This window comes from Pyxicephalus adspersus, chromosome Z, assembly GCF_032062135.1.
Source record: "Pyxicephalus adspersus chromosome Z, UCB_Pads_2.0, whole genome shotgun sequence".
Classification (NCBI taxonomy): domain Eukaryota; kingdom Metazoa; phylum Chordata; class Amphibia; order Anura; family Pyxicephalidae; genus Pyxicephalus; species Pyxicephalus adspersus.
The window spans coordinates 12,713,380-12,738,062 of record NC_092871.1 but is presented as its reverse complement, the minus strand read 5'-3'; the positions used below and the strand labels follow the sequence as shown (position 1 = coordinate 12,738,062).

General features: G+C 40.4%; 1 protein-coding gene across 1 annotated transcript in view; it reads left to right on the top strand.

Moving 5' to 3' along the window:
- Window positions 1-23,550, top strand: part of DHX16 (DEAH-box helicase 16) — a 24,424-nt gene extending 874 nt beyond the window's left edge. Inside the window, exons 2-22 of the mRNA XM_072429958.1 lie at window positions 312-595; window positions 2,156-2,364; window positions 3,095-3,257; window positions 3,419-3,475; window positions 3,778-4,032; window positions 5,033-5,251; window positions 6,249-6,449; window positions 8,899-9,009; window positions 9,523-9,638; window positions 9,923-10,133; window positions 11,033-11,131; window positions 13,925-14,077; window positions 14,189-14,329; window positions 16,210-16,372; window positions 16,888-17,006; window positions 18,479-18,546; window positions 18,805-18,967; window positions 21,317-21,478; window positions 22,195-22,368; window positions 22,737-22,876; window positions 23,438-23,550. Coding sequence (XP_072286059.1) covers window positions 398-595; window positions 2,156-2,364; window positions 3,095-3,257; window positions 3,419-3,475; window positions 3,778-4,032; window positions 5,033-5,251; window positions 6,249-6,449; window positions 8,899-9,009; window positions 9,523-9,638; window positions 9,923-10,133; window positions 11,033-11,131; window positions 13,925-14,077; window positions 14,189-14,329; window positions 16,210-16,372; window positions 16,888-17,006; window positions 18,479-18,546; window positions 18,805-18,967; window positions 21,317-21,478; window positions 22,195-22,368; window positions 22,737-22,865 — 3,111 coding nt within the window. The 5' untranslated portion in view covers window positions 312-397 and the 3' untranslated portion in view covers window positions 22,866-22,876; window positions 23,438-23,550. The remainder of the gene's footprint in view (window positions 1-311; window positions 596-2,155; window positions 2,365-3,094; window positions 3,258-3,418; window positions 3,476-3,777; window positions 4,033-5,032; window positions 5,252-6,248; window positions 6,450-8,898; window positions 9,010-9,522; window positions 9,639-9,922; window positions 10,134-11,032; window positions 11,132-13,924; window positions 14,078-14,188; window positions 14,330-16,209; window positions 16,373-16,887; window positions 17,007-18,478; window positions 18,547-18,804; window positions 18,968-21,316; window positions 21,479-22,194; window positions 22,369-22,736; window positions 22,877-23,437) is intronic.
- Window positions 23,551-24,683: the final 1,133 nt, after the last annotated feature.

Here is a 24,683-nt window from a genome sequence, read left to right as displayed (position 1 = left end):
TTTGGAAAAAAACTTTGCTGATTTCACTGTGCATGTTTTTTTTTTTTTGTTTTTTTTTTATATACAGGGTGTTGCATTTACAAAAAAAAACAAACAGAATTTTTACTTAACATAAAAGGGTTGTCTATCCTTTTTTTTTTTAAAGTGAAAATTGTGAGTTTAGGTACACTTTCAATCCATATTTATGATTATTAAATAATCCAAGGTTATTTGTCAGGGCAAAGTTGGGTCATTTTAGTTATGACGAAGGCATAGGGGTAAGATAAATATTTTTGATTTGCATCCAACTCTTCTTTTCTGTTTCCTCACAGCCACCCATCTCCTCTTCCTATAGCTCAGCTCCTCTGCTTGGGCTTCCACGACTCCCTGCAACCTGTCATCAACTGAGCACCTAAATATGGACGGCCTGGAGTCCTGGGTGAGAGATCAGCTCCATGAAGTTCTAGGTATGAGCGATCGCCATGTGGCCCAGTTCCTCGTTGGCACTGCTCGGCGGAGTTCAAACTCTGTAGATTTTATCAGCCGTCTGACAGAAACCGGAGCCATCGATGTCACAGATAAAGTGCGCCGCTTTGCCGAGGATCTCTGGTTAAAGGTGAGAGCTGCCAGTGGTTTTTGTGAAGTGAACAAACAATCAGAAATAATAATTATACCAAGAACACAGCCCCTAGTTTTGTTATTCTGACACAAATTTTTTTGGATAAGGGGTCCTGCACTTTCACACTATGAGGGTTCACGCTAAATACGGCCACATTCAGCCATTTGCAACTACTTTTCAGGCACTGGGACTCACATCAGATATCGAAAAAAGTTTACCATCGTCTAAATTGGAGCAAGAATTTGATTTATTGGTCTCCACTGGCGATCACAAATAATGTCCAGAAATGAAGCAATCTACCATCCACGTGTTTGATTGACCAGCAGAATATAGTTGCTTGTGACACTGAAATAAATGATAGATTATAGAAAGACTGGGTTATAATGGAATCGAAACATGACAAAACTAATTTAGTCAAATATCCATTCTTCCATTAGGATCGATCCAGCATTTGATAGGGCCTATTTATAAAGCAGTGAATTTGACATTCACTGAAACATTCCCATGTTCATGAGTATGAAGCAGAAATTAGGAAAAAAAATGACACTTGCCTGTACTGTTGGAAGGCAATTGATCTCTCCAATCCTAGTCCAGTCGATTCTGTGCCCTCCCATCTTCCTGTATTAAACCAGAAAGAAAAAAAACACACCTTTAATTCTGTATATCTATTGGGAGGTTTTCTTCGTTTGGGTCCCACGTCATCCCAGTGTGCTTCTTCGGTCCGCCGCACAGAGAGCATCTGGCGCCGTCATCTTCTTCTCCCTGCATCACCCGATCTCGCAGTGCGCACACGCGCATAGATCAGGTGACAAAGATTGGGAAAGAATTGCCGATCTCACTGTGCATGCTTGATATAGGCAATTTTTTTCTATTGTTGAAAGGGCTGCTTCTGTGCCTGCTCTGAGATTATGGCATGCGTAAAAGGAGCACCCAGGATGCGTGATAGGTATCCCGGGAGGCTTTGCGCTCCCATTAAGTCTTAAATGCCATGGCGATAAAGACTTAATGGGTGGTGCTGCCCATGTTGCACTTAAAAAAAAAAAACACCCCCTGACTTCTATATACTCGTCTTCTCTGTGCTTCCACACAAGTGACATTGCTCAGGCCTAGTGATCAGTTACTTGGCACAGTCACAGGAGACCAGATTACATTCTCCTCCATACTGAGAGCAGGTAAAGTGCATATATGGGGTTGGGAATGGTGTCCTCTTCTAAAGACAAATATCACCTTATCTTTTATAGGCAAGATGGTGGCATATATAAATGGAAATTACTTTAATATCTTTTATCTATCTAGTATCTTCTATCTATCTAGTAGGAGTTTAGTGCACTGATGAAACATGGACTGCTGTGAATTTTCTACAGCAACACTCTTACTGCTTATATGACCCCATTCCTAGCAAAGTTGTCTATTGGTCTCACTGATGTAACTGGGCTACCTTTCAATACGCTGATTACTTAAATGCTAATTAGATTGCACAGTGTTGGAATCCACATACAGGCAATCCTTTTTACATCTTCCTAATTAATGTCTTTTTTTACTGTCTCTACTGCACAGGTACCCCGTAAAGCTGCAGTTGAACGCCCAGCTCGAGCCGCAGAACGAGAAGCCCTGGCCATGCAACAGAAAAACAAATCCTACGCTCTTCTGGAGGATAGCGATGAGGAAGAGGCAAACGATGAGAGCAGAGATAAGAAGAGAAAGAAGAAACATCTTAGGAAAAGAAAGAAAGAAGAGTCATCTGACAGCGATGGTGACCGTGCACAGTAAGTACAGCAGGTCTCCGACTAGTGTAACAGTTATGTAATATTCAGAATCATCTGCGCAATAGTAATGAATCAGTTTATAGTTACATAGTAAGTCAGGTTGAAAAAAGTCCAAAAAGTTCAACCACAAAGGAAATAAACATATCCCACAAATTTAACCCTATAGACATAGTTGATTTAGAGGAAGGCAAAAAAAAACACCTGGTACAATTTGTTTCGACGGGAAAAAACTCCTTCCTGATTCTGTGACGCAATCGGATGTTCCCTGGATCAGCAGTCTCTGTTATCTATAAAGCCTTAATACCCAGTTATATTCTGTGCTTCTAGAAATCATACAGCTTTTTCTTAAAGCATTCTTTAAACTTGCCGATTCCACATTTTCACAGACCTTACAGTGAGGAATCCCTTCCTTGTCCGGGACTTAAACTTCTTTTCCTCCAGACTCGGAGTGCCCTTTTGTCCTTTGTAACAATGTCCTGCCAGTTGTATAATATTAATTTTGCTTTCAGCATATACTTTATTCATATGCCATAGATAATGTATACTTGGACTAATCTGCATTTTTTTAACTGCACGTATGAGGCCAGTGTTTTTATAAATACAGACAATAAAGCCAATGCTTGTCCTAAGAAGTGCTTCTGCAATGCATATCTGATCATATTGGTCAGCTCATGGGCTGAAATATAGAGGCTGCTCATCATATTTCTTTTTCATTATCTCTGACATTTAGGAAAGAAAAAGCGTCACCTCCTAAGGTAATCTCCGATGATGAAGAAGACAGAGAAGAGATGGAACGAATAAAGGATCTGGAGGAAAGAGATGCTTTTGCTGAAAGAGTAAAGAAGAGAGATAAAGAGAAAACCAGGAATATTGTGGAGAGGTCAGACAAGAAGGTAAGGTGATATAAAGATAGTCATAGGATTAAGGCACAGCTGTGGAGGAAGGGGGGGGGGTAATAACCCCTGCAGATAGCTACATTTGTTACTATAGGGTCCTCATTTTTCAAAGTATTTCTAGAGCTACTATTTTAATGCTTTGTACAATTGTATTTCAGGCATATGAAGAAGCACAGAAGAGACTAAAGGTGACAGAGGAAGATCGTAAAAAAATGGTAATTTTTTTTTTTTACCTTTTATGTATTGTTGGGTTGATTTTGAAAATCTGTAAACAGATGAATCATAATAATAATGCTCATATTATCTGCTGTCAAAGCCAGTTAGCTTGTGATCAGATGTTGATTTTTACATGTAGCTGTCTTCATTCCAAACCAAAGCCTGTACTGGCCCTAGTGTTTTTCATGGGCATTTTGAAGTTTTGTGCATAAGATTCAAGGGTGCATTTCTGAGTGCTTCTCTCTATCAGTATTTACAGCTTTTTGAAAGTGTTGTATTATGTATGTTTGTGTCTTTGCAGGTACCTGAGCTGAGGAAGAAGTCTCGGCGGGACTATTTGGTGAAGAGAGAAAGGGACAAACTGGAGGACCTGGAGGCAGAGATTGCAGATGATGAATATTTGTTTGCTGAGCCTGAGCTGACAGAGGTGGAGAGACAAGAGTTGGAATATAAACGCAAAGTGAGGGATCTGGCGAAAGAGTACAAGAAAGCTGGAGAGAAGGAGCGCATGGAAAAACATGACCGTTACTTTATGCCAGAAGAGTCAAGGAATAAGGTATGTCATGGAATTGAAATGGAACTGGGAAAGTAAGCAGCATAGACAATTATGAAGCGCATCTTTCACAGAGTTTGATAGGGCTTTTGCTTTGTCGCCTTCAACAACTGGAAGAAGCATATTAGATACAGATACTTTTGGAGACATCGTAGAGGTACTAATTGAAAATAGATAGTCCCTGCCCCTTAAAAGTTACTAGTGGAGGGGCTGGTTGTCGTGTTAAATTGCGCTAAAACCACGTGTTAATGCATTTTATGCACGGATATAAAGAGCCTTCAATGAGTGGCATTTATGGCAATTAAGCACAAGTGTAATGGTCCACCACAATGTGAGAGCTGCGCACATCCTTGATGCATGTTAATAAGAATGCATTAATCATTAAGCTGTATACAGGGACTAAATGCATTCTTTAATCACAAGCTGCACCAATAGGCTTTTGTTAGTGTCAGATGAGGTTTGCATTTCTATACAAAGATATTAAAATGCAAAATCCTAAAGCAAGTCAGCTGCAGGTCAAGTGTTCATGTTAATCAACTAGGAATTAACTTCAAAGCATCCCAAACTGATGGCATAAACTGAAGCGCAATGCCAGTTTGATGCAGATCAGCTGCTCAACCTTCAATAGCTGTCTCAATTGTTAAATAAGCCGTGAGATTCTTAGAGAGTGTGGAGTATCTGCTCAGTAGCTTTTCCACCCCAGACCCCTTTTGTCAGTAGCCTGTTGATTCAGGAACATGCCTGCTTGTAAAAATTGAACACACTGTGCAGACTCTTTGCCATCATGTAAAAATTGGACTTCTGTATAGAATTCGATTCAAGCTTCCTGAGAAATCTGATTATGGCTTGTAATGAAGGAAATGTAATGGAATTTACAAAGAACAAGTTTTAGAAAAGTTCACTTCTAGTGCCCCCAAAATTACTCTATATGTATGTTCCTTATGTATTTTATTATGTTTTCAAATATTATTGGGAATTAAATGTGTTTATTTTTACTGTACAGAAAATTCCAGACCGCTATGAGGAGCCAGTTACAGAAGAACGTTTTGCCCCTCGAGAAGAACAGAGGCGCTGGGAGGAGGAGCATATTGGGGCAGCAGCTTTGACATTTGGTGCGAAGGATGCCCGGGCACGGGGACAAAAGCAGTATGACTACGTGTTGGAAGAAGATGAACTGATCCAGTTTGTCAGTGCAACACAGATGAAAGGGACTGTGGAAAAGGTGAGAGGTTCCACTATTGCAAGCTTGTCCCTTCTTTGCCCTCTAACGTGGCAGTTGGCAACCTTTTCGGAGTGGCGGACCACTAAATTTACCAGCTCCAAACCGTGCAAGCGCGGGGAGCCGGGTGTCACTCAAATAGGAGGAAACTTCCCCCCTGAGTGATGTCATGATGCCAGAACCTGCCCACTCTCCCATCGCAGGTCTGAGCCTTTGTTCAGAGACACAACCCGCCTACTTCCCTGAGCCTGCGATCCGTATGGGAGACATGGTCCGCAGCTCTGGCCAGTGTATCCCCCCAGCGGAGTCCTTCTCCTGACCCTGCTCTGGGGTGCACCAGCCAGAGCCACGGACCATCCGTTTGCGACTGCTGCGCTAAAGGACATAGATTCACAGCACTGGTTAGAGATGAACTTCAGTTGAAAATAAACAATTTGCATTTGCAGTTCCACTCATTTTTTTCTTGTTTTGGAAAGATTGGGTGATCCTGACTGCTCTGTCAGGAATTGAAAGGAAATCTTCCCGATAAGGATATACAATGATCCAGGCCATAAAATAAAATATAATATCTGCTGATCTTTTCTCGTTATCTGGTGTCTGTCTGGCATGACTCCCAGGACACTCCAAATTTGCAGTAGTTGTGTGCTGAGGGTGTTAAAATGCTGATGTTGACAATTTGTTCTCTCACAGATTGCAGAACATTTAAAATCTAGCATCTGTATGTAAAAAAAAAAAGGTCATGTGGCAGTAGAAAAGCTTGTAATGTCTCAAAAGAAAGATAATGGAGGCATAATGTGTAGTAAGTGCTCATGTATCCGAAATAAAACGATAGGTCCTTTAGAATTTTGCATATTTATTACTTTACAATGCCATTGAAATACATTGACTATGGCTGACACAAACTCTCGGATTTATAAATTCTTAAGCCTCAGGTTGCAAATTTAAAATGTAACAAGAACGCTTTAAATTAAGAAGTTTTTTTTTCTTCCCAATATTTCAGGAAGATGAAGATGAAAATGAAAAAGCACTCTCGGAGCTAGAAAAAAAAATATTGTCTATCCAAGAGGTGCGCCGCAGCCTTCCCGTCTTCCCATACCGAGAAGATCTCCTCAAAGCCATCGCTGAACATCAAATCCTTATTATTGAAGGGGAGACTGGATCTGGCAAAACAACCCAAATCCCACAGTATCTGCATGAAGAGGTGAGCTGCTCTTGTTTCCAGTTCTGTTCTGTTTCAATCCATACAGCGCTGCATAATACGCGCTGGTTGGCGCTATATAAATACCATTTATTATTATTATTATTATTATTATTATTATTACTAAGAATTCTTTTCTTCCTTAATGCAGTCTGTTTTTGTACTGAGAAATGTGTCACGTCTTTACTAAATAATCAAATGCCTGCTGTGTAAAGGCTTTCAAGTGTACCTGACTACACTTGGTATATTTCTATGCTAGCAGTAGTGCTGCACGTAGCTGTGGTATGTGCTTTGTTACTTTTCAGATCAATTACCTTTGGAACCTGCCTGGATCCCAACAGCAGGCTGTACTTAAGACAATGGCCCTCCAAAGCTGAAGAGGATACACTTTCATCAGTGGACCTGGGTGATCCAGCAAACCTGGAATGGATCTTGTTCAGGATTGAAAACATTTGGTAACAAATAGCAAGTGACATTTAAGAAATCCATTCCAGGTTTGGTTTTTTAACCGGGTTCGCTGATGAAAGTCTTGGGGAGCTTTAATAAATCAGACCCAGTGACTTATTGCCTCAGTGTTCTGATGCCAGGCCAAACTCTGTAATTTACCATTTAGTCATACTCCAGGGAAGATGAAAAATTCATGTAATTTTCTATAATACCAGTAATGATGGAAAACTGGTGCTGTCCACTTCTCTGTGACATACTGAATTTTGGGCAAGCTGTCAGTATCCTCCCTTAAAACACAACTGCTTGTTCTGTGTTGAACATAATGTTGCGAGAGGCCTGTGACCAATGAAAAACGGCTTACAGATAAGTCACATATATATATATTTTTTTTTTATCTGTCTTGTAGGTTCAGTTTTGATCTTCTTTGATCTTTTTTTTTTTAAGGCTTTGAATAGAATAGGAACATTTTATTGCGGTTTCTAATACCACTAGGTATTTACTTCCTGTTTCTTTAACCCCCTAGCGTTCTAATTCTGTCTGTATTTCCATGCAAAAAGTGTTACATTTTTTTTGCATGGAAATTTATTTTACATTGTAGGCTATAATTCGTAGGCATAACTCACCAAAATAAGTCCAATATTTATTATTAAACTTTAATTAAAAAAAAAAAACACAAATCTTTTTTAAAAAATAGTGAAACGTAATATAACTGTACAGTAGCATGTATAATTTATATATAATATAATTATAAATGTTATATAAAGATTTCTTTGTATTGGACTCAATACGGCTATTTTGTATTGACTCCAATACAAAATTATTTGAATTTCCCGCCGCTCCTCCCGCCCGTACTGATTTATGCACCCGGAGAAAGTATCTGCAGTTTGCGGCTGATCATCAAAGAGAGAAGACATGCCCCCCCGGACCTGCGGGGACCAGCAGGACGCCGGGGGAAGACAACAGAGCAAGGTAAGTGGTTTTTTTAATGATTTTTAGCATCCCAGAGTGTGGGACTCGGGATTACTTTTTGCAGGTAAAATCCACTCCGAGTCACTGTCGGGATTACCGCTAGGGGAATTAAACTTCCTAACTCATTCTGACAATCATTGTCAGCATTACAAAAACTGATGAGGGAAATGAAAAATGCCACCTGAATAAGAAGTGAACAGAAACATTCTTGCAAGGAATGCCCCTCGCTTCATTTTTTCTTTTTTTTGTTTAGCGTTTGGCAGTTGAATGAAAGGGTGGGCTGAGAATGGGAATGTATGTTCATTTGGGCAGATATCTAGATCCCATGTGCAGCATAGGCCTAGGGTTCCACAAGGATTTATTTGAAGGCTAATATGTGTAACTTTTTAACAGTTGATTTAGGCCAGTTCTTTAGGCCAGGTCAGGTTCACTGTAAAAGATGTTGTGACAATTGTGAAAATGCCCCCATTCTCCTATTAAAACTTACCTCTATAGTGTTTCCACATCTCTTCATGGGGAGCCTAGATCAGTGCTCAACCCAGAATTTTTTTTAAGCTGGGTGGGAGGAAATTGCAGGCGGGTGGAAGCCCCTGAATTGTTACCCAACTTATCAGTCACCGAAAAACATCCGGGGTGGTTGGCGAAAAGTGCCAGTGGTGTGCCTGGTTAAAGGGGCTGGGGAGAACACTGTATAACCATCTTTCTGTGACAGTGCTCAGGTTTAGGGGATAATTTCTTGGTCCATGGCCAATGACTCATGATGGATGGTCTTATGCCACCAGCTCTTTTATGTTATGTGTGTCCCTGCTCTGAGTATTATGGTGCCAGCTGAAGTGGTCAGAGATCTTTAGAAAGGTGAGCATCAGTAGTTGGGGGCATTTCACAGATGTAGTTTTTTTGCCCTGAAATGAACAATGTCTCTTGAGAGAAATACTCGATCTGCATACAGTGGCTATTGGTGGCAACGCACACTTAAAGGTATACAATAATCTCACAATATTAATTGCTTCTTGTTTTTGTTCTGCATTCTGTGTAGGGTTACACTAATAATGGGATGAAGATTGGATGCACGCAGCCTCGAAGAGTGGCAGCAATGAGTGTAGCAGCTCGAGTGTCACAGGAGATGTCCGTTAAACTGGGAAATGAGGTGATGAAGCTTATCAGTCATAATTTTTTTGTGTCTTTTAGTTTTATATTTTCTGGATAGATTTTTATTGTTCATTATTTAAATAATGTCTTGTAGGGATGCTATAAATACATTTTTGTTCTAACATAAATCCAAGAACAAAAATGTAATGTATTTTAGCTTACCAGTTTTTAAACGTGGTGTTTTTTTTCTTTGGGATTTTTCTCTCTCCTTTTAATCTAGTCTTTGTGGTAGTATCATAATTCCTGTCTTAAGAGTATCAACAATAACTCTCTGTATTGTTTCTATGGAGGATCAACATTGTCACCTTAAGCTGTCTCCTGATTTGGATTTTCCCTTTCTTTTAGTTGTAGGTTCTGTACTCTGGGTAGTGAAATTGGGTAGGGCTGATAACAGTCCTTCAGATTTTGATGCAACCTATAGGTTTTATTCCTCACTTGACATTTGTTAGGACCACAAATCATGACCAATTTTTTCTTTAATCTTTTTGTTCTCTTTCTTCCCCAAATGCAGGTTGGGTACAGTATTAGATTTGAGGATTGCACGTCTGAGCGCACTGTATTGAAGTATATGACTGATGGGATGCTGCTGCGTGAATTCCTTACGGAACCAGACTTGGCAAGTTATAGGTATGACATGCTGACCTCTAGTAATAAGGTGTCTGCTGTCCCCTCTTCTATGGTCAAAAGGGATTGTGATGAAATATCACATTAGGTCTGCTAAGACTAAGAATATCCATCTCTGAAAAGTGAAGAGTCCTTATTATTGAACAGTATGTTGAGGCAAGACCACATTTAGCATGACATCCAGACAATTAGCATTTGCAAACTATAATGTAGGAATGGTAGTCGTATATTTTTTTCCTGATCATCTTTTACTTTTATGTAAACTTTTACATTGCATTGTTTTCCAGCGTAATAATTATAGATGAGGCCCATGAACGAACTCTACACACAGATGTGTTATTTGGCCTTATTAAGGACATTGCCCGGTTCCGAGCGGATCTCAAGGTCCTAGTTTCCAGCGCCACTCTGAACACTGAACGTTTTTCTTCCTTCTTTGACGATGCGCCTGTTTTCCGAATCCCTGGACGTCGATACCCTGTGGATATCTACTACACCAAGGTAGGTAGCTCATATGAAGGCATGGCTCATCAGGTAGCAAAAAGAATATTTAATCTTGTAGGGGAAATTTCCTCGTAATTAGTTGCCACTGGAACAAGTGTCCATATTTTAAACTTTTATCCTTTGTTCCAGTCACAAATCAAAATGTGACAGCAGTCAATAAGGGGGATGTACATTGCTTTATGAAAATATCCATTCTCTGGACTTTTTTCAAGAACTTTCAGCCATCATCCAAGCAATAGGTTGGAATGATTGTGCAAAAAAACAGAATTACTTGATGGGATTACTGGAACAATAGGCATTCATTAGCAAGCTACTGTTGCATGCAGCATGTTCTAGACAACATCCACAAATGATGCTGTGCCTCCAAAACAAAAATAACTGAAATCCAATAAACAAAGGGATGAGCCAGGTAGAGTCCTGCTGGGGGAGCAAATAGCTAGATATAATCCCATGGTAAGCCAGGTAATAAACTTTCCACGCTATATTCTGAATTACATAAGCTTTCGCTTTAGATATTGATTAATATTTCTTGTTCAGACCCAATGGTATCATTTTGGGAAGTTTTAGTTATAAGAAAACCCTAAATGTTGAGATAATTAAAAAGTACTATAAGGAAGACAATGTGACAGACATTCCTCTATGCCAGGTTACATCTTTCATGTATTCTGTTGTACCAGGGACCCTTAGTGTATGCAGTATTCTCCCCTGAAAGCTGGGTGGGAAGGAGCTGTAGGTGGGTGTCAGCCCCTGTATTTTGACCCAGCTTTTCAGTAACCACCCAAAAACGGGCTGGAGAGAACACTGTGTATGACATTACTTTTTAGGTTTTGTCAAATATTAGAAGTGGCATGACCCTGCTAGGTGTGCTGATTTTTACAAGTAACTCTTTTGTGCAGGCCCCAGAAGCTGATTACTTAGAGGCGTGTGTGGTATCCGTCCTGCAGATTCACGTTACACAGCCACTTGGAGACATATTGGTGTTCTTGACAGGCCAGGTAGGCACAAATATATTTCATTTCTTATAACTGTTATGTTGTCTTGGAGCCTTGGAGGTGTAAAGGAGGTAATCATCCCTTTCGTTATGAAATGGAGCTTTGAAAGTAACCTTAGCCAAGGTAAATATAGTGACTTCTATTACTGTCCTCCTTCAGACCACTTTCCTCTGAGTTTGTGGTTTCAAAATTTTCTAATTCAATTACCAGGTACATGGGTCAGGAACTTAAGACATTCATATTAGCCTTCTACTTTTGGGTCAATGTCTTACAATTTTAAACCCAGCTGGTTTGCACAATGTCAACAGCCATGGTGTTTATGTTAAGTAATGATTCTTCTAAAACTCAGCTATAGCTATAAAATGAAACTGTGCTGACATTTTTATTGCAGAAGATGTTCTGTCTATCCTTTTATAAAAGAGTCCTGGTCCTGGCCAATATGAATTTCCTAATGTGTACCTTTACCTGATCGGAGAATAAGAACGCAAAAGCCACAAGCTCAGCATGAAAGTTGTCATTTAAAATGTTTTCCAAATGTACGCTGGGCAGAGCATTCCTTCATCTTGGATTAAATAGATCCTATACACCGGAGTTCTCAGGCCAGTCACGATGGCCAAAGAGGCTTTACATGCAAGAAAGGGGTTGGGTAAGTGGAGTTCTGCTTTATGTTCTGGACCATATTTATTTTAGAAACAACCTGTTCAGCAGGCTACCTTTATCCTTTATCTTTTTGTCCTGTGGTAGAGGACTGCATTGATATAATTTCTTTTATATGCTTATTTTACTTGATTGTTTTTTTAATAAAATTGTATTGAATGAATTCAGCATGGGATATAAACAGTCCATATATTACCTGATTGTTTTAATGAGATCAAGAAAATTAAAGAAAAGACAGATTTTGTGGAGAAGTTGGGAAAGATAACCTAGTAAAATAACCACTCCATGATATCCAAGGCTGGAGAGGATACACTTTTTTCTGTTATGCTGGCTAGTCAAACCTGGACTAGATTTCTTAAGTCATTTGGTATTTGTTAGCAATTGTTTTTCAATCCAGATACATTCCAGGTTTGCTGGAATCACCCAGCTTCACTGATGAAAGTGTATCCTCTCCAGCCTTGAAAAAAAAAATCAGGCCCCATGTATCAGTCTGTGTGGAGTTTGTTCTACCAATGTTTGTGTGGATTTTCTATAGGTGCTCCACTGAATTCCTACAGCCCAAAACGACACTGGTAGATTAATCCAATGCCAGTCAAAATGTGCTATTGTTACGACAGTTGGGGTCATAAGAGAATGTCTAAACCCCCAAATTCATGCAGTACACGTTTCCATGCAGATTTCCGTATGTTCTGTCTGTTTAGCAATGCCACATTGAAACACCTTACCACATACCAAAAATCAAACTTCCTGAAGTGAGCTGAGAATGCTGTCTCTTCTGCTCAGAACTCCCAAGTTATGCTTTATGATCCCTTACCAGTTCTCTGTAGCTGAATATTACAACACCTCCTTTCATTTTATATAAGCGATGAGAACAAGAGGAGTTCTATAATCCAGCATGGAGAAATTAGACAGGTCTGAAAACACTATTTAGGATTTCAGTACATCAGGAACACTGTGAAAGCCCATTGGCTTTTTAAAGCTGACTGGATTTTAGGTAGAATCCTAAACATTGTGCAATGTTTTCTAAGGGATAATACAGGAACGTGGCAAGGATGTACTGCATGTTTGTCTCATTTTGTCTTGACAAATGAATAATTTCCTGTGTTTGGTAAAGCTTGGAGAATTATGGTAAAGTATGCCAGAATAAAATAAATCAAATCGTATTGTTTGTGTAACGGCGGTTATTTAGGCTGGCCTACGTGAACACTTTCACCCAGATCCAATAAAGATCTGTAAGCCATAGATGGAAGGTTTAGGATTACAGGAGTTCAGTAATGATGCTGTGAGTCATCGCTGTATCCTGAGTTCACATAGCAAATCCTGAACTTGTGAGGTGATACTGAAATCAGGCTTTTAGCTACGGATCGGGTATCTTGCTGCTGCAAAGTGAGACATGCTAACCACAGGAAGCTCAGAAGAAAACCTGTGTCTAATTTTATAATAAATTAGCATTGTGACCATCAGTAATTCAGTATGAAGTATTGTCTGGTTTACACGGACAGTTTGTCAGCTTTCAGGGATCAGATACCAGGCAGCCGACAATCTTAAAGGCCTTCCAAATGCCAATCTAATTAATGCGGGGTAATAGTCAACCGCTGTAGTAGGTTCCTCATTCTTCCGTTGTTTTCTTTTTTTTTTTTGCCTAATTTTCTGACTTTGCCAGTCTAGGGATACCAGTTCCAGTCACCACTAGGGGGCAAAACATCATCTGTATCAATGGTCGCCAACCTTTCGGACCTCGTGGACCACTAAATCCACAGAATCCGGAGAGCCGTGTGTCACTCAAAGGGGAAGAAACTTCCCCCAGAGTGACATCATGATACCAGAACCTGCCCACTCCTCCATTGCAGGCTCAGACCTGCTTGCTAAACATCCTGGGAGAACAGTAGCGCAGGGCATGGATGCAACAATAGTCCCCCCAGGATGTTTAGCAAGCAAGTCTGAGCCTGCGTTGGGAGAGTTGGCAGGTTGTGTCCATACATGATCAGCGGCGTCAGGAGAAAGACCCCACTGGGGGGCACACTAGCTAGAGCCGCGGACCACCAAAATTTTCTTGTTTTCTGACCTTTATCACCAAATATTCACTGTAATGAGAATCACAGAATTTGTTCATGCATTTTATTGCTCTGTTTATGACAGGAAGAGATCGAGGCGTGTGTTGAGATGTTACAGGAACGGTGTCGCCGACTTGGCTCCAAGATTGCAGAGATGCAGGTTTTACCGATCTACGCCAAGTTACCATCTGACATGCAGGCTAAGATCTTCGAACCCACCCCGCCTGGAGCCAGAAAGGTAGGGTCTGTTGGAAACAAGGAACACAATAGGAGAATTAATCTCTTTTAGGAGAATTCTAAAATATCAATGAGTGTGAATATCTCTTGTTTTCTTATCCCCCCCCCCAAGGTCGTTGTAGCTACCAACATTGCTGAGACCTCTCTGACTATTGATGGGATCATTTATGTCATCGATCCAGGATTCTGCAAGCAAAAAAGTTACAATGCTCGGTCAGGAATGGAGTCTCTCATTGTGACCCCCTGCTCTAAGGTGACACATTTCTAATCAGTCGTATCTGATTGCTTTGGTTAAGCCATGTATCTAATTAAACATTTAAAGTTACATTATGTAAAAAAAAAAAAAAATGGCTCCCTGTAAAGGAGAGAACTCATACCATAATGCTGCCCACACTGGTGATTTTTGGCTTATGGTGGAACTAAGGTTACTGGTGAATTATAAGCATCTGGCATTTCTGTGTGTATCCGATTTTTTATCGCTTACTCTGTACAGTGATTTATTTTACCAGCTCAAATGTGTCTTCTGTACCCTGTTGTAATCTGAGGGGTCAATAAAGGGAACCACAGTGTGCCGTAAGGGGTCAGGTAGTCTGATTGCCATAGGCAATATTTAAAGTAATATTATAAATTCGTAAAAAAGGTTTCTTTTTCTGTGTACCAACTGGTACCTGGTAATCTTACCTGTAAATCTGTTTTATTTTTCACTTTCTCTAATAGGCTGCAACTGTTTAAATAAATTCAAAGCAGTGTTTCTACTCTGTAGACAGGGTATCAATATTGGAAAATGGTCAGGTCAGATGATTTTCATAGATCATAAAAAAACTGACAGCTTTTTGGAGTCCTTTTAAATAATTGATGTTTGAATATTGGTCAGCATGGTGCTTCAGAGGTTAGCACTCTGGCCTTTGCAGCGCTGGGTCCCAGGTTCAAATCTCAGCCAGGACACTATCTGCAAGGAGTTTGCAGGTTCTCGCTGTGCTTGCATGGGCTTCCTCCGGGTACTCCATTTTCCTCCCACAAACTTGCAGATAGGGTTATTAGCTTCCCCCTAAAAAATTTACCTTAGGCTGCATTAAAGACGTTTGACTATGGTAGGGACATTAGCTTGTGAGCTCCTTTGAAGAACGATTAGTGACATGACTATGGACTTAATATGTTGGCGCTCCTTAATATGTTGGCGCTATATAAATACTGTGTAATGACAGTAATAACATGAACACTTAAGTTTATCTTCAGGACTTGGAGGAGAAATTAAATGAAAATCTAGTGATCAAAGAATCAATACTCAAAATTGACTGCATCTATTGCGGTGTGTGCTAATAGAACCAATTTGCTTATCATTCAACATTTTATAATAAACTAATTACATTGAAAATTGATCAAAGTAAAGTGTAAAATTAAATGTATTTATGCCTAGCTTCAGAAGGACATATATAACTTAATTGGAAAAACAAATAAAAGTCTTTGGCTAAGTTAGCACGCATGGTTCCTGGTTAGTCAGAGGGTGGTTGATGGCTACCGCTGCCATTTTTATTGAAACAAATCAGAATCAATGAAAGTTTTGATGGGTGGTGGTTCTCATTCATCATCTGTCCATTATGGAACCTGGAAGCTGCTTGCAGTGTATAGCAGTCTAACTCCAGCTAACATTTTAGGCAAGATCTTTTTTTAAAACCAACCCAGACCAAATGAATACAGGTGCTCTCCGAGTTACAATATTTCGAACTTACGATGATGATACTGATATGGAGTTTCACACGGAAGGCAAAATGTAACACTGTACACGATATATGTTGGGAATGATGCCAGCATGTACACATCTCTTGCCTTGAGATTAATATTCTATGAGACTCGTGGGTAGACTAGCCCAGTTTCCAACTTACAAAATATTCATGTTAAGATGGAGCCATCATAACGCATCTCCATCATAACTCAAGGACTTCCTGTAAAACCTGAGCATCTTAGACACCCCTGGCAGTGTTATATGTTTTCCCTGTTCCTGCTTTTCCTAGAAAAATTGGCCTGTAGTAATGCTACTGGCACACTGCAACATACACAGCATTTGTAATGACTCCTTTAGTATTATTTGTATATAAATTCTCTTCAGCCTAAACTCAATGGACTTTTTTTCAGGCCTCTGCCAATCAGAGAGCAGGAAGAGCTGGTCGTGTGGCTGCAGGGAAATGTTTCCGTTTGTATACAGCCTGGGCATATAAGAATGAGATGGAAGAGACAACGGTGCCAGAAATCCAGAGGACTAACCTTGGCAATGTGGTATTGCTGTTGAAGAGTTTAGGTGAGCTGGGATCAGGATTGGTAACATTGCAGTAATATGTGAAAAAGGAATATAGCTGTCGCTAGGTGAAAAGTGGTGGTGGATGTTTGAATGGTAATCAAAGCAGAAATCTGGGCGCAAAACATTAATTCACATAATATACTCTGTAGCCACAGAGCATGTAAAAACTGAGCACCAAACACTTTTTTTTTAAATCCAGATATTACATATAAAAGTGGCAGTGATCTCATCACTCTTCTGTACATGGGCTGTTCAGAGATCACCCTCACTACAGGCTGCTCATGGGGTATTTAAAAGACCAGACACCCTGCACAAGGAAGAAAAGCAGCAGTGACTGGTCTTTAATACTGGAAGTTTCTGTACAAAGACAAAGTTTCACACTGAATTACTTGTGAGGATCTTTAGGAAGATTGGACAGATTGAATAATGTGCTCCCAGATTTACACCTCGGCTCTCTCACCCTGTGTGCAGCTGTAATATACATATATATTAATATATTTCTGTATCTTCTCCAGGTATCAATGATCTCATCCACTTTGACTTCATGGACCCCCCTCCTCATGAGACTCTGGTTCTGGCCCTGGAACAACTGTATGCCTTGGGAGCCCTCAACCATTTGGGGGAGCTGACTAAGGTTAGAATACAAATACGAGTTTATGGGTTTAAAAAAAAAAAAAATATATATATATATATATATATATATATTTATTTATTTATTTATATGGTCGGGTATACTGGTGGGTGGCTGATTGCTTAGTTTCCATCGATTTTTGGGCCATATTTGCAATTCCTAGGGGATAGAAAGTGGCTGTAATTAACTAAAAAATGCAATGCATGTGGCTAACTTTAGACTTTATTATTTTCAACCCTTTATATTCAGGCTGAGAATATTTTTGGTAACAGTTACATTCCTCCTCATTTGTTAAAAAAATGAATGTAGCATATATAATTTGGTCCACAAACCATTATGAAATTTAAAGAGACCCGGTCACTAACTTAACAAAAATTGCAGGTAAAACCTCAGAAAAAGTATTTTAATTGTATACCTGTAAAGTCTTCCATTCCATGAAGAGTCAGTTCTCAACCACAGACCCCTCCCTCCTTGCATGTCAAGTTCTTGTTCTGGAAGTGTATAAATACTCTATGTGCTGGTCTAGCTCCTCCACCCCAGCCCTTACCTTCCTATATAACAATTTATGTATCAGCTGGGGGAGGAGTGTATGGAACACTGAAGAGCATGGAGTGGCAGTTCTGTGTCTGCTGGGACTGCTAACATCACATCTAGGCTAATGGCACCCAGCATCTCTCTCAAATTCACATTCTTGCAATTATAAGTAGATGACGTTTGTAATTGGTGTAATGGCCCCAGATGTCTAACTTCATGCTTGTGTGATTGGCTGACTGCAATAGGAGCCATGTTATATATAATCCAGTGCTCAACCCAGAATTTCATTTTAAAGCTGGGTGGGAAGAAGCCGTAGTTGGGTGGCAGCCCCTGTATTGTGACCCAACTCATCAGTAACCACTCAAAAACAGCGGGGTGGTTGCCAAGAAGTGCCGGGTGGTGCGCCCAGTTAAAAGGGCCTGGGGAGAACACTAATCTATAGCAGGGTTTGGTTCTAGCATTGGTTAAACGTTTTATAGAGTTTCCAGATGCCAAATGCTGGCTCTCATGGTATCGTGGGAAGGGTTGGGTTATTTTCTGTTTTTTTTTCTGCTTCTCCCAAAGTCTAATAAAATGCTGTCAGAACACCCATTGAACACAGAGTCAGTGCTTTTTGTAGGCATTTAGCAGACACTCCCATTGACTTCATACTATGTCTGAGCCAACAAAACATCCCGGCAAAGCTGCACCAAGCATTTTTGTGCATAAATTGTAATTTTCCCCCATTTGTATGTACTCTCCCATATGAGTTTTCTGTTTGGCCATGTGTCTGAGATTTCTAGGTCCTTACTGCAGCTTTCAACAAGGCTTTTGCAGATGTTCTTGAGTCATAACATTTCATTGTTTTTTTGTTTTTTTTTAAATCTTTCTGCCACCCTTATATAGTAACTGCCATTTCATGAAGTTCTGCTTATGTCTTGCCTTCTATTTCCTCCTTGCAGCTGGGAAGAAGAATGGCCGAGCTCCCGGTGGATCCCATGCTGTCAAAGATGATTCTAGCTTCTGAGAAGTGAGTCATATGTAGTTATCTGCAGCACCTGGCTTCCTTTAAACCATCCCAGGACTGTGCAAAAGTAATTGCAGACAATGCAGAAGTAGTGGTGACATTTTTAACCTGACATTTACCACTAATGTACATCACTTTAATAATCAGATCAGTCCCCATTTTTGTTTTAAGAATTTTTTTTCTATTGTCAGTTTATTCTAAAACCTTTTTTGCTGTAATTTTGCAACTGATCACAGATGTTTATTTTTTCTCGTTATCAAGGTATGGGTGCTCAGAGCAGATTCTCTCCATTGCCGCCATGTTGTCTGTGAACAATGCGATTTTCTATAGGCCAAAAGACAAAGTGGTTCATGCAGATACAGCACGTGCCAATTTCACTGTTCCTGGAGGAGATCACCTGGTGCTTCTCAATGTGTATAATCAGGCAAGTGTCTTTGGATCTCTGTTAGAATAGAACAGCCTTACTCAACATAGGGGAACCAATGAAATAACTTTCAAAACTTCAGGGAACCCTTATTATAATTATATCCACAGCTCACAGTATATTAGCTTGGTCCGTAGAATCAATTCCTCTTACAATGCTGGCCATTGGGAAGAATGTCACTCTTACAGGTTGCCAAAAAGTTCATTGGTGTCAGTTATACTGACCTGAAAGGCACAAACTTCTCATTACTCAAGGAACCCCTAGCAAACTCTGGGGAAACCCTGGTTGAGAACACTGCAATATACCGTAGTATATGCACTGACACCAAAAGGACATGCGTTACCCAAAAGCAGACACAAATAGGAACACCCTTTTTTCCATTTAAAGGTAAACTGTCTGGATTTTATGTTGATGCCTCGGCTTAAGCTTCAGTGCATTCTGTGTCATTGACCTGGAACAAGTATAGAGATGAGAAATTCTGAAACACATTTACAGCATGCATGTTCTGCATTTGTGGCTTCACATCAGCAACGAAGACAAAATTACATACTGTGAGGGAAAGAAGTATTTGATCACTTGCTGATTTTGTACGTTTGCCCTCATGACAAAGAAATGACCAGTCTGTAATTCTAAGGGTAGGTTTATTGAAGCTGCGAGAAACAGAATAACAACAAAAGAACCCTCAAAAACCCAGTGCTCAAAAGTCACAGCTTGATGTGCATTGTAATCCAAGCAGCTTGGTGAAAAGGTGACAACAGTTGGTACAATAATTCGCCAATGGAAGAAAGACAAAATAACTGTCAATCTCCCTCGGTCTGGGGCTCCATGCAAGATCTCCCCTCGTGGAGTTGCAATGATCATGAGAACGGCACCGAAGCTACCCAGAACTACACAGGGGGGACTTGTCAATGATCTCAGGGCAGCTGGGACCATAGTCACCAAGAAAACAATTGGTAACACATTGCGCCATGAAGGCCTAAAATCTTGCAGAGCCCACAAGGTCCCCCTACTTAAGACAGCACATGTCTGCAGTTTGCCAATGAACATCTGAATGATGGGAGAGAAATGGGTGAAAGTGTTGTGGTGGTATGAGACCAAAATTGAGCTCTTTGGCATCAACTCAATTGGAGGAAGAGGAGGACTCAAGAGGAGGAAGAATGCTGCCTATGCCCCCAAAAACACCCTCCCCACCGTCAAACATGGAGGTGGTCACATTATGCTTTGGGTGGGTTTTCCGGCTAAAAGGATAGAACACCTTCACCGCATCGAAGGGACAATAGATGGGGCCATGTACCGTCAAATCTTGGGTGAGCACCTCCTTCCCTCAGCCTGGGCATTGAAAATGGGTTGTGGATGGGTATTCCAGCATGACAATGACCTAAAACACACGGCCAAGGCAACAAAGGAGTGGCACAAGAAGAAGCACATGAAGGTCCTGGAGTGGCCTAGCCAGTCTCCAGACCTTAATCCCATAGAAAATCTGTGGAGGAAGCTGAAGGTTCGAGTTGCCAAACATCAGCCTCGAAACCTTACTGACCCTCCTGAGATGTGTGCAAACCTGGGGCCAACTACAAGAAACGGCTGAATTCCATGATTGCCAACAAGGGGTTTGCCACCAAGTACTAAGTTATCTTTTGCGAAGGGATCAAATACTTATTTCACTTTTTACAATGCACATCAAGCTCTGCTTTTTGAGCACTGGGTTTTTGGGGTTCTTTTGTTATTCTGTTTCTCACAGATACAAAAAACCTACCATTACAATTATAGACTGGTCATTTCTTTGTCAGAGGGAAAACAAAATCAGCAGGGGATCAAATACTTCTATCCCTCCCTGTAATTCTAACCTTCCGGTGATCTACATCTGTGTCTACCTGCTGGTTTAATCTAGATCAGAACAATGTGTTAGTGATCCGAAAAGATATATGGAGACAGCTGCTGCCAGAATACTAAGTTGGATTTTGTTAGTTTTGGAACCCTGTGGTGACCACAAGAAGTATTGGGCCTGTTTATTAAAGCTCTCCAAGGCTGGAGAGGATACACTTTCATCAGTGAAGCTAGGTGATCCAGCAAAACTGGAATGGATCTGGTTTAGGATTCAAAACATTTGCTAGCAATGATTTTAGGAAATCTGTTTCAGGTTTACTAGATCACCTAGCTTCACTGATGAAAATGTATTCTTTCTAGCCTTGGAGAGCTTTAATAAATCAGGACCATTGTGTCCATTTACCACAAGTCTGGCTTTTTTTTTTCTCTCTCTTATTACATTTCCTGTGCTCTTGTCTATTAAGTGTTGTTGTCTTGGACTCTCCATTTCTCCTGTCCATTCCTGATTTCTCATATTTTATTCAGTGGGTGGAGACCGGCCATTCTCTGCAGTGGTGCTATGAGAACTTCATCCAGGCTCGCTCCCTCCGTCGTGCTCGGGATGTCAGAGAACAGCTCGAGGGATTAATGGGAAGGATAGAAATTGAGCTGACATCATGTGAAGGAGACAATCTACCTATCCGTAAGGTAAAGCCAGCTAGCCTCTATCCAACCTGCTTCAGACCGAACGTTTATTTTATAAACTTCATTCCTTGCACTTTTTGCTCCCCCTCCCTTCACACATCCTAACTTCTCTGTAACCTGTGGCGGCATCCTCCAGCAACGTCTGCATCCTTTATTAAACACGACCTGTGCTCCGGTCACAGCTGTGCTGATGTTCCCATCGGGGATTTCCTATTTAAGCAGCCTTCAGTATCTTGCCGTTTGCCAAAATGACCTCCATCAGTGACCATTGCTATTTCCAGATGATGCGGTGCCTTCCTTCTATTGTCTTTGGAATTAATAATATTATTATTATTAAGATTATCATCATTTCCACCAACAATTATTGGGCATCTGTACTTAGCTGTAGACAGCGGTCACATAACCAGGCCATGTTCCATAAAATATTACCCTTCATTTTTTCTTCCAAAGATGACAAAAAAAAAGTTTGATTTCCATCTCTTTGTGAGAGGGTAACACCCTCTAGGAGATACCTACCCCTCACTTAATGCAAACTAATCTATGTACATTTGAAGACTTCATTGCCTTCTCCCTCACCAGGTAGAAAAGAGAGGTTCTATGTTGTCTATAGAAACACTTTAAAGCAATCCATAGGAAATATTCGTGACTGTTCAAGCATATAATGCTTTGCTATGCCAGAGATGCATTAAATCCTCACCATACCCCCTGTTTTTCTCCAGGCTATCACAGCCGGCTATTTCTACCACACGGCCAGGCTGACTCGCAGCGGGTACAAGACTGTGAAGCAGCAGCAATCCGTATTCATACATCCAAACAGCAGCCTGCACGAGGAACAGCCACGTTGGGTTATCTACCATGAACTTGTCTTCACCACCAAGGAGTACATGAGACAGGTTAGTACTGACAATGTATTTATGTTGTACACTAAGGAATTTGCATGGCAGAGGTTTACAGGGCTTTAATTGCTTTATATATGTCTTTATATGTCTGGGAAAGCTATTGTTTATCCTTGTCCTGTTATTGGCAAAGCTGGAGTGATGTAATGTGTATTTTATTTTAATATTATTGTCGTGGTATAAATTCCAAAGGATTTGTAATCTGCCTAGGTAAAATTCACTCGATGCTGCTTCCAGAATCATGTCCGCGCTCTGGACAGATAATTGTGAATTTACTATCCAATAAGTAGGCTGGAGCTAGAAGGTGACATAAACTTGTGTTGGACAGCAATAACTCAACACAATTATTATTTTTATACCAACAGATCATAGAGATTGACAGTCAATGGCTCCTAGAAGTGGCTCCACATTACTACAAGTCTAGAGAGCTGGAGGATACGGCCAGCAAGAAGATGCCAAAACAGATCGGGAAAAGCAAAGATGAGCTGGGCTGAAGAGCTATCAGGTACGGAACTCAGGTTTGGCCTATTATTACACAGTATTTATATAGAGCCACCATATTATGTAGCGCTGTACATAGTCATGTCACTAGCTGTCCCTGAAAGGAGCTCACAATGTCCCTACCATAGTCATATTACATTATTACAGTCTAAGGTCAATTTTAAAGGAAAGCCAGTTAACCTAACTGCATGTTTTTGGAATGTGGAAGGAATCCTGTGTAAACCCACGCAAACTCAATGCAGATAAAGTCCTGGCTGAGTTTCAAACCTGGGACCTAGCGCTGCAAAGGCCAGTGTGCGAACCACGGAGTCATCGTGCTAAACACAATCTCTACGTCAGAACTGCAAATACGTTAGCAGTAAACCATAGACCAGGGGTTCTTTTATCTTTCCTAATGATACTTCAGACTGCTGAAAAAAATACTACATCTATGTTTTAATGGGAAATATAAAATCATTTTGTAGACGTGATTGTTGATTTTCTACATAAAAATAACTAACATGCCTTAGCTTGCTGCACTATACAGGGGAACAAGACCTTTACCTTTTGATTTTTTTTCTTTCAGGAAGACGAGATTGAGAACATCCCGTGGAACCCTATACATGCTGCATCTCACCTCTCTGTTTATATCATTTGTACAGTTTTTGTATAAAATAACTTTTATTTTCAATGCAACAATGTTTGGTGTGTTTTTTGTTTTGCCACTAAAACTTCAGCTCACAACTGTCTCAAAATACTGATAAATTTACATTGTTAGATATTTCCACAGCAGTTTAATTTGATGACTTGAAATCAGGAAGCTGTTGTAGTTATGGGTGGCAGATTGCTATTCAGTTGTCTTGCAATTGTTTACTGCAATTGCAAACTAACAGAAAGCCCCTAGATTTCCCTAAGGTATAGACAGCTTTTGTCTCTATACAACTTGTACTGCAATAAGGAGGTAAATGTAATAATGTTTGGTACGCTTAACACTCCTGAAAGATAATATCGCCCAGGGGCTTTCTGGGCTGTGTGTTTTAATTGAAGTAGTTGGGTTGTGGAAGTAAATAGGGATTGGAAGACTGATCCCTTTGCTGCAGAGCTCAGGGACTAAAAGCTTGCTTGGAGTTGATAATTAGTTGTAAGAACCATGACAACTCAATCAAATCTAACAAAAGATGCAATGAAGGTAATTATAACATACACAGTAAACTTCTCCCCCGTAAAGCTACAGAACAGGTGTTCCTGGAGTGCTACAGCAAGCTAGATATCACACTCCTAGCCTAGGAAAAACTGTAATCGCTTCTGAAATAGCCTGCTTCCCTGATCTTCCTGTTGATGCATTGCCTTTTTTTTTTTTTTTAACTTGAAACAAGTACACAATTTGAAAAAAGTAAATTCTGACATTTTCAGCATGCTTGTGTTTAAATCACATACCTAACACGTTGATGACTGATAAGAATTTGTATAGGAAGGCCAGCAATGGTCTTCCACATGACAGGGTCCCTTCACAGCCCATCTGCATTCAGCAGTTTTTCTTTAGTTTTAAATAATGTGTAGAAGGCTTAGAGCAGTGGTCCCCAACCTGTGCCATGGATTGGTGCCAGTCTCGGGCTCGTGGGCCACAAATGACAGCAGGCTGGAGCACAGGCAGCGATAGCACCTGCAGCCCTCCTTACACTGCTCTAAAGCTTACACAGGAGCTGCTGAGAATAGTAGAGCAATGTATGTAAGGCTTACACTTCTCTGCCATTCCCAGCAGCTCTGCCACCTGACAGCACACCAGCTCTTACACTGCTCTGCTATTCTGAGCTAGTGTGTCATCAGGAGGC